The 14,031-nt window shown below is 30.7% G+C and overlaps 1 protein-coding gene across 1 annotated transcript; it reads right to left on the minus strand.

Annotated features, from left to right (window-relative positions):
* Window positions 1–11,098: 11,098 nt before the first annotated feature.
* On the minus strand, window positions 11,099–13,584 carry LOC139859696 (uncharacterized). Its single transcript, XM_071848476.1, has 4 exons — window positions 13,378–13,584; window positions 12,416–13,282; window positions 11,764–11,814; window positions 11,099–11,188 (listed from the first exon to the last, which is right to left on the minus strand). Exons 1-4 carry the CDS (start codon window positions 13,582–13,584, stop codon window positions 11,099–11,101), a joined length of 1,215 nt encoding a protein of 404 aa, XP_071704577.1.
* Between the last annotated feature and the right edge of the window lie 447 nt (window positions 13,585–14,031).

The following is a 14,031-nucleotide window of genomic DNA, read 5'->3' on the forward strand; positions in this document are numbered from 1 at the left end:
TTAGCCAAACGTTCACGGAACGTATCTCTCAAAGTTATAGTTCGACTGTGTAGGTTCATGATATCACACCGAACTAGAGCATGATCATACTCGAAGTAAACAAACTCGGAAGTCTTTGGCCTCTTAGATGTACTAGCATCATTAGTAGCGGGAGTCTCCGGCTCCTTCCTCTTAGGTGAGGGAGTCTTAATAACAGGAGGTTCAACTTCCTCCTCGGAATCATCTTCTAAACTGCAGATAACTCCAAGACCATCATAAGCAGGATCAGCCTCCTCATTAGCTGGTTCCCAAACCACATCCTCTTCTTCGGGTTCGGACTCTTCCTCGGGATCTTCCTCGGAATCATCCTTACCTTCAATGTGTTCTTCAATCTCTTTGTCATCACCCTCATCGTCCCCATCATAATCATTTTGAGGTTCTTCCTTCATCGATGAGTGTGGTGGAGTGGCAGGTGTGTAGACCGGAGATGCGGGTGGAGTAGCTGGTCGGTAAATTGGAGATGTTGGTGGAGAAACGGGTCCATAAGCTGGAGTGTGAACGGATCTCTCCATATCAGATTCTTCGGAGTCAGAAATAACGATTGGGTTGTGGCTCGGCATCCTAAAGAAAGGAAAGAAAGAAATCAGAATGTTTCTAAGGTAGACGCAAAAGCTCGAAAGGAAATAGTAAGGAAAGGCACTAAAATCTTAAGTCAGGAAAGGTCATAGTCCTACAGATTGCTAAGGCACCCTAACTAACACATAAGGCACACATAAATGCAATCCTAGTTCTCTATAACAAACCAAGCTCTGATACCACCCTGTCATACCCCCCAAATAGGGCCGGGGGTAAATATGACTTTTCCAATATCATCACACAGTTATATAAACGAGAACGACTCTAAATGAGACGTTTAATAAAATCAGAAATTTAATTGTAGCGAAAAATGAATTGTTTTACATGGTAAACCCAAATGTAATAAATGTTTAACAAATGATTAGATATAATAAATGCGGACTTCAATGCAACAGCATGCAAGCAACATAGGGCAGCACATAAGCTATTCTTTATCTGAGACAAACATGCTTAAAATGTCAACACAATGGTTGAGTGAACATCATAGGTTTAATAATTAATAAGTTTTTGACCACAAGATTTATTTCAAAACATCAAAATATTCAATATGTCATGAGTTATAATATCGAGCTAAACATAAACCCCTGACACTGTACGGGTGTCGGTAATCATTATTATGTACCCCCTTGACGATCAGTCAATGGGTAGAACGTCACTCTCAATAGGCCTACTCACAATAATTAAACTTGCAACATTTCAATTCCAGCAATTGACGATATTATGGTGGGGATTTGCATGTAAGAATACAAGTTAATAATAATTTCACGAAGTTGCATATCAAACAGTTTAGGCACTTGTGTCTAAATTGTAAATCATTTAAAAGCAAGCATGTGTCTCACCCCAAGATTTATAAAATTTAATAAAACATGTAAAAAGCGGGGCTAGGAGTTCACCTTAGTAGCACAGAAGAGTTATTCCACAAGAGAAATGAATTGAACGAAAGAACGTGATCAGAATCTCAACCTAGAGATAGAATGTACGATCAGAGATATAGCCTAAAAGACTTAAGTATAATAATTATACTAATGATGATGGTTTTCTAAATTAATTTCCATTTTCGGAAAATTACCATTTATGGAAAGTTTCCACTTATAGTATCTTTCTAATTATAGAAAGTTCGGGTTATAATCTATAACAAGATGTTGTACACCTTTACCCAAATCTCGTTGCTATCATACAAGTCACTATGATAGTTAGTTGTTACCGGGCGCCCAGGATTCTTGACCAGAATCTATGTCATGGCATTCGAAATCCACAAGCGGTTCCCATTAGGCAACAAGGACCACCCTAGGGCATATGTAGCAGTGAGGTTCGTATAGAGTGCACGTCATCTTAATTATAACCTTCACATATTATAGGTGTATAATCTTTTATTATATAGTTAAGTTAATTATATGTATATAGTTATTTTGGTATTATATAACTATTAATAGTTTAATAATTATATATGTATTATTATCCAAGCTAATATTACTATCTTATCATGGATTAATTAATATTTATAATTTACTAATCATTATCTAATACAATACATATAACATAAATGTTTTATATTATTTATTACTTAATTTACAAAATACTTAATTATATAGTATTTTGTTAACTCAATATTCCCATAAATACTTCAATAATTAATTAAATACCTAATAATCATATACATAATTTTTATAGACTTAGTAAATTATAAAAATCATTAGAAAAATTTAAGAAAGTAATTTTATTACTATTTTGCATTTATATTTGTTTCCATTCTTAATTTAATCACAAAACAAGTTTAATTATATATAAAATAATAAATAAACATAAATAATTATTTTTAAAATTTTTATAAGTTTCTTACGGTCAATTAATCTGTAGAAAATCATTAAATAAAATATTTATTTATTATTACAATTATTTCCTTATTTACCTCCTATTTCCATAATAATAGTGTTTAATTATGTAATAATTATCTATTCGACTTATAAATTACTTTTTATATTTTTATCAGATCTAAACAATGTTTAAGAACTCAGAAACATTATTTATTATATTTTATTTACTGTACATATTTTATTACGAATTTCCCCTAGTTTCCATATTTAAATAACACATAATTCGTATTTAATTTTTATAAATTATATTCTGACCTAAATAATTAACTTAAATATCATACTTTACTGGAAAAATATTTATATAGTTATTTAGCCTTTTTCATTTTTTATAAATATATGTATACCGTATATATATATATATATATATATATATATATATATATATACATATTAATAAACTTTTTTAATTAAATAAAATATAAAAACACATTATAAATCAGAAAAATTATTTTTCCTAGATCTCTTATTACTTATTAATAATTAAAATGTATAATACTTAATTTAATAAACTCAATACATAATTATTATTTATTTTCAAATGGTTCGGCCGAAAATACAAACAAAAATTTTAAAAATACAAAAACAAACTAATTTTCTGAAAATTCAATTTTTATAAACCCTTTTCATCATGTTAATAATTGTCATGTAAAAATTTGGATTTAATTAAGCTTGTAACAAATTAAAAAAAATTATTATTGTTGTTGTGGTTTTCGGTCGAGAGAGAAAAAAAAAGAAAAAAAGAAAAACCGAAAAAAATTAAAAAGAATGAGAGAAAAGACTTATAAAAAAAATTAGGGTTTTGTGTGCGCTCCCTATTTTGTGAATGAAAAATAATGAAGCCTTGGGTGTATATTTATAGTTGAAAATTACTTGGAGAACAAGAATAATACATTCCTTTTTTAAAAATACAATTTAATTTTCCCCTTTTTTTTATTTTTGGCCGACTAGGCCTTTTCCTTTTTTTATTTTTTTTATTTAATGGAACATTCTAGATTTGCATTTTATTTTTCTTTATTTAATTAACATGATTTATTATATATTTATTTATATTTTTGGTATATATATAAATACATATATTTTTATATTTAAATCACAAATTTACATTTATAACCTATTACTTAATTATTTTATATATATACCCATATTTATATTTCATTTATATTTTATTTACACTAATATAAAATATATACGTTTTAATACGTATTATAGACATTTAATAATAATAATAATAATAATAATAATAATAATAATAATAATAATAATAATAATAATAATAATAATAATAATAATAATAATAATAATAATAATAATAAATAATAATAATAATAATAATAATAATAATAATAATAATAATAATAATAATAATAATAATAATAATAATAATAATAATAATAATAATAATAATAATAATAATAATAATAATAATAATAATAATAGGGTTAGGGTTACATTAAATAATTAGGGTTTACATTTAGTGATTAGGTTTAGGGTTTAGTTCATCAATAACGAGTATTAATTACTTCATTTATTATGTCCGGATAACAACCCTAATAGTTATAACACAGAAGTATAAGACAGAAATGAAACCCTAGGGGTATTATAGTCATTTTAGTGTGGAAAAATGAGGGTTGTTATATGCGGTGTCAGCATAATATATGAACCATCTGAGTTTCTCAGACCCATCTGTCTGATTCTTTCCTTAGCATTCTTTGTTGTAACCCTTTCAATAGGAGTTTCGGGTTCGACCGAAGTGATGATTGGTATGGTTCCTATACAGGTAGTTTTAACTTTGAAACCTAGTGGAACGGTTTCGGCTGGAGAACCGAAGCCCAAATTTTTTTGAGGCAGATCCTCGAATGGTTTGAAACTAGTTCCTGTTTCTAACACGCTTCCATTGGGAGAGTGCCATCAATTCTTAGATGATTTTTTTAGGACTGTTTCTGATGCAATTGGTCCTGTTTCGACGTTTAATGTTGATGGAGGCTTCGATGTGCCTTTAACTGGTGGTGTATTCATAACTGTTGTTGTAGGTGTTTGAAACCCTAGACTTACTGGAGAATCCGATCGCCCCTGATTTTTGGCGTTCTTGCTTCCTCCACCCATACTTGCTGACAACTTTGAAATCTTGAAGGTGACCGATTAATTAAACAAAAAAGTTTTACGGAAAGAAGATACATATAATAAATTATACACAACATAAATTCCAATCTTATTTGTTTACACAATCGGTCCCACGAATGGCGCCAAATGATCAAGTATATTTTCATGAGGTCAAGGTGAGCCTACGCTTGAGTGCATGATAGGATTTAAGGACTAACAATATTCGAACCTCCGACGCCTAGTCGTGGATAACCCACATCAGCATCGCTTCGATTTCGACAGGGTGGCTGATTTGAGAGTCCACCAACAACCCAGCGTACAAGGTTGAGTGGCCCAAAGACATGAAGGTTTTATAGTTCGAGACATACCTGAAAGTCTTTACGTGAGAGATCGTATGAAGCTTGTTCATACGATGATGTATATGCTATGTTACGGATGAGTAACCGATGATGTTTTTAAGGTTTATGAGCTATGTATTTATAGGCTCACGAATTAGGGTTTTGATAGAATCTCATCCCTAATTAAATGCGATCTTCTCCTAACTAACTTTCGTTATTTAAGAAAAAGAATCTGAATTAATTATACCGTACATTCTTCTAGAATGTACTGGACCCTTATGCAAGTATACGAAACTCACATCAGATGGTATAGGCACATAGAATACCCGTGCCATATGTCTTACATGGCAGTTAATGTGCGATTCATGACTTTAGATGCATAATCCGCATGGTCATGCAGATATGCGTATCTTTAGTCCTGATCATACCGAATCATACCGATTGATGTTTTTTGCTTTAATACAACAAGTACTATGGTTAACATACTAAGACTTGACCTAAGTTAGTTATTTACATCGACCTACTTTATTTTTAGGTCAGAGTTGTGATCATTCTTGATCATTTACCTTTGATTTTCTCATACCTGTTTTATTTTTGCTTCATTTGCTTAAGGTGAGTTATAGTCCCATTTTTCATACTATTTTAAAGTATTTTTAATATGAGATTACATGCAACTTTTGTTTTACATCTTAGACACAAGTTGAAATTAATTTAGATTATTCATTATGAGTTAAACGAAAATATTCCCTAATATGATAATTGTAATCACTAGTTTCTACTGGTGAATGCGAATCCTATGGATAGATCTATCGGGCTTGACATCCCCATTTCGTTCTAGCCGCGCTAGCAATTTATAATCGGAATGTATTGGTACTTCGTATTTTTTAAAGATACACATGTTCAGCGTATATTGTTGTATGTTAAGGGTAATGAATGGTTAAGTGGTTACCAGGTAGCTCACGGGTTAATTAATAATATTTTTCTGTTTTCTAACATTTGAAATCTTGTGGTCTAAATCTTATACTTTATTTTAAACCTATAATTCACTCAACATTTTTGTTGATATTTTACTCACATGTTTTTCTCATGTACTTGATTGCTTTCGTCTTCCGCTGTGCTTAGAGGGTCTGCATTTGTTTTGGCATATTTTGTTAAACATTTAAAACTTGCATTCTATTTTATTACATTAAATTGTGGGTGTTGTTGACATGGTTTTGGTCAACTTTTTATATTTACGTATGTTGGTTTTTTTTTCTAAACTTACATTGATTACAGGTTTCCTTTATAGAAAATTATTTTTAAATAAAGAATGCAATGTTATTTATTAAATTCATTTAGAGTTATGATCAAGCTGTGGGACCAAGTGATGGATCTGTTAAGGGTACTTAGCGGGTCTTCACAGTTAAGAAGTATGCTCTTCTGACTTTAATTTGAAAACTCATTTGTTTTTCAAAGCTCTTTTTTCTTTAGGTAACTTCACCAGCTCATAAGTATTGTTCTCTTGTAAGGAATTTATCTCATCTTGCATGGCTTCAACCCACTCCTTCTTATACACATCTTTCATAGCTTCTACGTAACGCGTTGGCTCTCTGCCATCAGTGAGTAATACATACTCATCAGCAGAATATCTAACAGAAGGATACGATCTCGGGTAGACCGCCAAAGTGGGACAAATGGGGGAATATTTGAACTGGAATCCTTACCTGCTCCGGAGCATCATTATTATCAGTACCATGTACATTATCATGAACATCATGTTCATTATCATGAACATCATGTTCATTATCATGAACATCATCTCCAACATGTTGTGAAGTAACTGTGACGACCCGAAAATTTCTGATCAAATTTAAACTTAATATTTGAATGATTCCAACACGATAAGCAAAGTCTGTAATATTGAAGTCTCAAAAACTGTGAACTATTTTCATGGATTCATTTGACCTTCGACCAGTTACGACGATTCACGAACAATTAATTGTAACTTGATATGTGTGTGTGTGTGTGTGTGTGTGTGTGTATATATATATATATATATATATATATATAAAATTAAATAATAATTAGAAATATAATTTTAAATATTGTATGTTGTTATTACCAAAATTTATCTATGTAAAAATAAAACAAAAATATAATAATTATTATTTAAAACATATATATATATATATATATATATATATATATATATATATATATATATATATATATATATATATATATATATAAGTATATTAAAAATAAATATTTAATGATTGTAATACTCGTTGGACGATTCGATTATTATTTAGAGAAGTTTAATTCGAACTATTATTATTTTAAAATAACAGTGATCCATAAATGAGTAATATAAATTTTAGGCTTATTAAAAATGTATTTAGGAACTATTTGTTAAATTCTAAAACTTTTTATATTTTACTTGGGGTTGGGAGTGAATAATTAATGTAATTTTTATTTAATAATTAGTGATCCAATTTTATACCATAATGACCAAAATAAATAAATATAATTAATTTAAGAATATAGGATTTTTCTGAGGACTTTTATCTGCCACTGAATTAATCAACGGGGCACGATATAATATCCCAAGTAAACTGTCGGTAGCTAAAATACAATTGAATCGGCTGCTTCTCTGTTACAAAAGTTGAGTTTCGCTGCGCGTCACTGTTTTCTTTTCAATTCATTCACGATCAAGCCAACCCACAGTTCCTGTTGCTGCTATAAACCACTAAAACATATATTTTTTTACTGCTGCAACGCTGCTACACCTCCTTTTTGCTATCTGTTTCGAACACCAACACCACCACGTTTTATCTATTTTTTTTTTTTACGAACTCAAACCAAAAAACACCGCCACTGTTTCAGCTGTTCTTTTCTATTTTTTTCCTGTGAACTGTCAACCGCCAATCACCATCAATTACATGTTGAGTTGTTGGTTTTTTTTCGGTTTTCTGCTAATGCTATGTGAAGATGATGAATACTTTTTGGCATGATGATATAAATGATGTGGACAAGTTGATATTGATAATGATAGTAGGGACGTTTTCTTTCTGTTCAAAGCAGACCCACAACCGGCTGCTGTATGCCACTAGCTTTAGCTTTCTTCTATCTTTGTCGAATAAACAAACTGCCACCTATTTCCAATTTCTTCTATCGGGCCATTTAAAACAATTGGGCTTATGAATTTGTTATATGGGCCTTGCTTACTAAATGGGTTGCAAATGATTTGGCCTCAAAAATTATGATTCCTTTTGTTTTTAGAACGATGACGATGATGATTAGAAGCCGTTGTTAAATGTGACGATTGTGAATTAATGATATGATGATAGTTATGTTAATTGAATGATGATTATGATACGGACCTGAGGATATAATCGATGATGATGACGTGAGTTTATGATAATAAGGATGTACGATGTTGATGATGATTGTATGAAGATCGTGATGATAATAGTGATGATTAATGATGTTATCATGATGATGAATCATGACGTACGTATAAGTTTATGATGATGATGGCATGATGATCATAATTAGGATAATTATGAAGTGATGATTCGATATCATGAGATAGAATGATGTCGATAGAATGTGAATATGATGATGATAATGAATCATTGATGGTGATAAAGATGTATGAAGATGACAGAGGAAGGAGACAATGATACAGTGATGAGTTGAGGGAGATGACGTTACAGGAGGTTAACATTAATGAGGAGAAGGATATCGATAATTGCCTGCATATTATTCGGTTTCTACCTCTACTATCGATCGAGACTTCCTGTTACCAGATAAAACCTACAACATGAGTTGGTGGATCGGACTGTCTTGGGCTCTTGATGCAATATGGGCCGAAACCCACTACACAACTTGTTTTATTTCTTTTAAAATAAAATAAAAAGGTATTATTAAATTTTAAATTACAAATATTATTGTTATTATTAACTCTAATTATTATTATGATTAAATGTTATTAAAGTATTAAAATTATTGTTAATATGGTTACTAATACATTTATAATAATGAGTATAATACATTATGGATTAATAATGTAAATTTAGAATGATATAATATAACTATAACTATTATAATAAAAATGATGATAATGATCTTAATATTGATAATGAAAATAATAAGATGATGATGGAATAAAAAGATAATGACTAGATAATTATGATTAGGAATTAGAATTTTAGAAGTTTTTAATTATAAATTTAGGAATTAAACACGAAGATAATTATGACTATGTTATTATTAGTATTATCATTAATATCATTATTTATTAAAAATGTTCATTTTTTTATTAAAATTATCATTTTTATAAAGTATTATTATTATTACTATTAAAATTTTCATTAATATATAAATTACATTATTATTATTAGAATTATCATTAAAAGAACCATTTTTGATGTTATCATTATTATTATTAATTTTGTCATTATTAATATTATTATTATCATTATTATTATTATTATTATTATTATTATTATTATTATTATTATTATTATTATTATTATTATTATTTTCAAATCTAACTATTAATATTATTATTATTATTATCATTATCTTATTATAATTATTTTTTTTTACAAACAAAAGATATTTATATAAAAATATATATATATATTACATATATCATAAGTAAACTAATATTAGATTTTTTAATATATTAACTAATATAATATTAATTATATTAATATAGCATTTATTAAAGTATATATATCATATAAGTAATACAACAAATTATAAGGATTAATAAAATTATATATAAGGATATTAATTTATATATATTATAAAATATATAAAATATTAGTGGATCAATGTTACAATGTGTTAATATATATACTTGATATAGGTTCGTGAATCCGAGGCCAACCCTACATTGTTCAATGTCGTCATATGTATTTTTACTACAAAATACAGTATTGTGAGTTTCATTACTCCCTTTTTAAATGCTTTTGCAATATATATTTTTGGGACTGAGAATACATGCGTTTTTATAAATGTTTGACGAAATAGACACAAGTAATTGAAACTACATTATATGGTTGAATGATCGAAGCCGAATATGCCCCTTTTAGCTTGGTAGCCTAAGAATTAGGGAACATCACTAATTTTGAGAATTAGTGCACCCCTAATTGACGTGAATCCTAAAGGTAGATCAACGGGAACTAACAACCCCCATTTTGGAATTTGGAATGCTTTAGTACTTCGATTTTATCATGTCCGATGGGTGTCCCGGAATGATGGGGATATTCTATATGCATCTTGTTAATGTCGGTTACCAGGTGTTCACCGTATGAATAATTTTTATCTCTATGCAGTTTGCGAAATGCCTGATATGAGATGTATGTTTATGAAAATGAAAATGAAATCTTGTGGTCTATTAAAATGATGGAAATGAATGTTTATGATAAACTAATGAACTCACCAACCTTTTGGTTGACACTTGAAAGCATGTTTATTCTCAGGTTTGAAAGAAATCTTCCGCTGTGCATTTGCTCATTTAGAGATATTACTTGGAGTCATTCATGACATATTTCAAAAGACGTTGCATTCGAGTCGTTGAGTTCATCAAGATTATTATTAAGCCAATTATAGTTGGATATATTATGAAATGGTATGCATGCCTTCAACTTTCGATGTAATGAAAGTATGTCTTTTAAAAACGAATGCAATATTTGTAAAATGTATCATATAGAGGTCAAGTACCTCGCGATGTAACCAAATATAATTTATTCATCCAGATGGATTAAGACGGGTCATTAGAGTAACCAGATCCAAATCAGCAAGATCAGCACTATGTTGACGAACTGACACTATCTCTGTCTTCTCCAACACTTTTCTTTTGTTTGTTCTTGTCATATGCTTTTTTCTTCTCGTTGTTTGACTTTAGACACTAACACTTTGTGTTCCCCTTTTAATGACAAATATAACACTCAACATTAGCAAATTTACCTTTGGTTGAGGTGCTATGATAATTGTCTCTTTTACCCTGACCTCTGCTATGACTTCTCCCCCTCGTTTCAGTGACCAATATATATCTGACTGTGAAGAGGAACCCAGTGATTTTTTTCTCATCTCTTCATTCAACAGGCTACCCTTAGCCAATTCCATGGTGATAGTACCATTAGGTGCAGAGTTGGAAAATGATGTCCTAAAGGTCTCTCAAGAGTCCAGTAATGTACTACGTAACCAAAGGTCTTGAACCTCATCCTCAAATATGATATCCATTCCTGCAAGCTGATCTATAATACCCTGAAATGCATTCAAGTGATCTGTAATAGAATTCCCATCATGATACTTCAAAGCCATCATTTGCTTAATTAAGAACAACTTTTCGTTACCGGTTACCTGTTGAACCGGTAAAGTTAATTATTTAATTTTTTTCATATTATATGGCTACAAATAGGTCATATACTTTCAGTTGTGTTCCGATTTAGGCTATATACTTTCAATTTTTGTTTTGATATATCACCGACGTGTCATGACTACTTAGAAGCCACGTCATTAATTGTTTCGTTACAGGTAAAAAAAGGCATAGTGGGCGACATCGGTACACTTTTTGAAAGTATATAGCTGACATGAGAAGAAAATGAGTATATGGGCGACATCGAAACATTTGCATAAAGTATATAGCCTATTGTAACTTTAACCTTTTATAAATTTATTGAAAAATAAATCAAAAATATGCAAACAACCAAAGAAACACACGTTAATATTTAATAATGGATATGTCATTTTTATCACATATTAATTTCTAATATTACCCAAGTGACATGTTTTTGACAAAATTAAAATTTGAGAAAAACTCTGGACCAATCATAACTCACCACATCACTTTCACATTCAAGAAACTGTTCGTTACATGCTTGACTACTGCCCTAAAATCGTCAAACGGGGTGTCAAAATTGTACTAAGAAACACATAGACGTCACTTATTTTTTGTCAAAATCGATAACATGAGTACTAATAATATAACCATTATCTTTATTCAATTTCAGTTTCGCTTCCTTGAAAAAATAATTTAGTTATAGCTTTTAACATTGTTTCTTATGTAGAATTTATAAATTTATTAAAAAATAAGTCTTAAAATGGTAAACAATCTAAAAAGGTAACACAAATTACCTAAATATCTAATAAATAGAATATCTTTTTTTTTTTTTTTTTTTTTTGAAAAACAACAATTTTATTAGCAAACTCGCAAAAGTTACAACGCAAATGTTACATCTCAAACTATATGCTAACTAACAAGATGTAAGCTAACATATATATGTGAAAGTACACGAATAATTACAAAACAAAAGGTTGGGGATTATGTAGCCAAGAGTGCCAATCGATACGCTTTGTCTTGCATCTTTTCATAACACATTCGAAGAATTTACTTTGAATCTCAAATAATGCAACCGGAGAGGTCCAACATTTTTTATTGAAGACCGTTTGATTTCGATTCCACCATATGAGATAACAACAAATCCAAAGAACCACTTGCCAAATTTTGTGACCCGAATCCGTCATTGACACGTTTGAACATCCTTGAAGAATCTCACATACACTAGCCGAAGAGAACACAATTACACCCCACCATTTGAAGACTTTTTCCCAAATATCGAAGACACTTTTACAAAAGAGCAAAGCATGGCCAACCAATTCCACCCCGTCGTTAAAAAGTGGGCAACGAACGGAATGGAGATCAATCCCACGTTTATCAAGCTCCACTAGAGTTGGGATACATTTTTTCCTCGATCTCCAAATGAAAATTTCTACCTTTTTCGGAACCAAATTATTTCGCAAAGTTTCTACCCCATTAGGACCAACCATTAGTAACTTTGAGTCTAATAAGGAAGAGAGTCTTTTTGTTGTAAAAAGCCCATTATTCGAGCCTTCCCAACGCCAAGAATATCTTTTATCCGGAATAAGTTGACACCCACGTAGTAGAACCACCAATGCCGAGAACTCAGAACCTGTACGCCGACTTGGAGAACGCAACCATTCCCAATTACCATCCCATGTAGAGCCGTTCCATACCCATCGATCCGCAACCGTCGCGTTAGGATTTGATTCAAGCTTGAACAATCTCTTGAATTTAATACACAAAGGAGCATCACCTATCCACGTATCGAACCAAAAGGAAGTACCCGAACCATCTCCAATGACTTTAACGAAAGACTTTGAGAATGAAACACCAATGTCATCAATCTTCGCACCTGTTTTTATTATATTCATCCAAGTAGAATTATTTGTGGAACATGAATTGTTATCAAATTCACCCAACCCCTCCGATGACCCATAAATGCTCGAAATAACTTTGACCCACAAAAAGGAAGTTTCGGTTTTGAACCTCCACCACCACTTGCCAATCAAAGATAAATTTTTTGATTTTAAAGAACCCAAGTTTAAACCCCCTCCCCCTCCCCGAAAGGTAGTAGCACCTCATCCCACTTTACCCAAGCAATGTTAGAGTTTTTCCCCGACCCGCCACAAAAAAAAGAACGTCTCACACTTTCAAGTTTACTTATCATAAAAGGCGGGGCACGAAAAAGCGAGAAGAAGTACAACGGAAGACTATTTAGCACCGATTTAACAAGAGTAGCCCGACTATTTAACACTGATTTAACAAGAGTCGCGCGATGTGATGCCCCGTACAAAACCATCGTGTATAAATCATCAACAACATGATCATTACAAGGTTAAACACTATATGCGTTTTCAAAACAAGTTTGCATTCATGATAAAAGGTGACGTCATAACCAACGTCAATTGTTTTACAACCAAAAGTATGCTTCTATGAACGGAAGCAAGTAATAATAGTACGTGACCCTTAGGTCGTTACAAATCATTGTTCAACAGTAATAAAGTTTGAATGCAAGATAAAATGTTTCATGCGGTAACAACTCTAACAAGGCAGCGGGTGGCTAATCAGCAAGACTAGTACAACAGCGGAAGTGGCTAACCTTGAGCACCTGAGAAAAACATGCTTAAAAATGTCAACACAAAGGTTGGTAAGCTATAGTTTAAGTATAACAGTATGTAAGATAGGCCAATAGATTTCAGTGCTTCAACAGCGTTTCAAAAGAGTATGTAAAGTATATGTTTAACCG

Source organism: Rutidosis leptorrhynchoides, chromosome 7, assembly GCF_046630445.1.
Source record: "Rutidosis leptorrhynchoides isolate AG116_Rl617_1_P2 chromosome 7, CSIRO_AGI_Rlap_v1, whole genome shotgun sequence".
In the NCBI taxonomy this organism is placed as follows: Eukaryota; Viridiplantae; Streptophyta; class Magnoliopsida; order Asterales; family Asteraceae; genus Rutidosis; species Rutidosis leptorrhynchoides.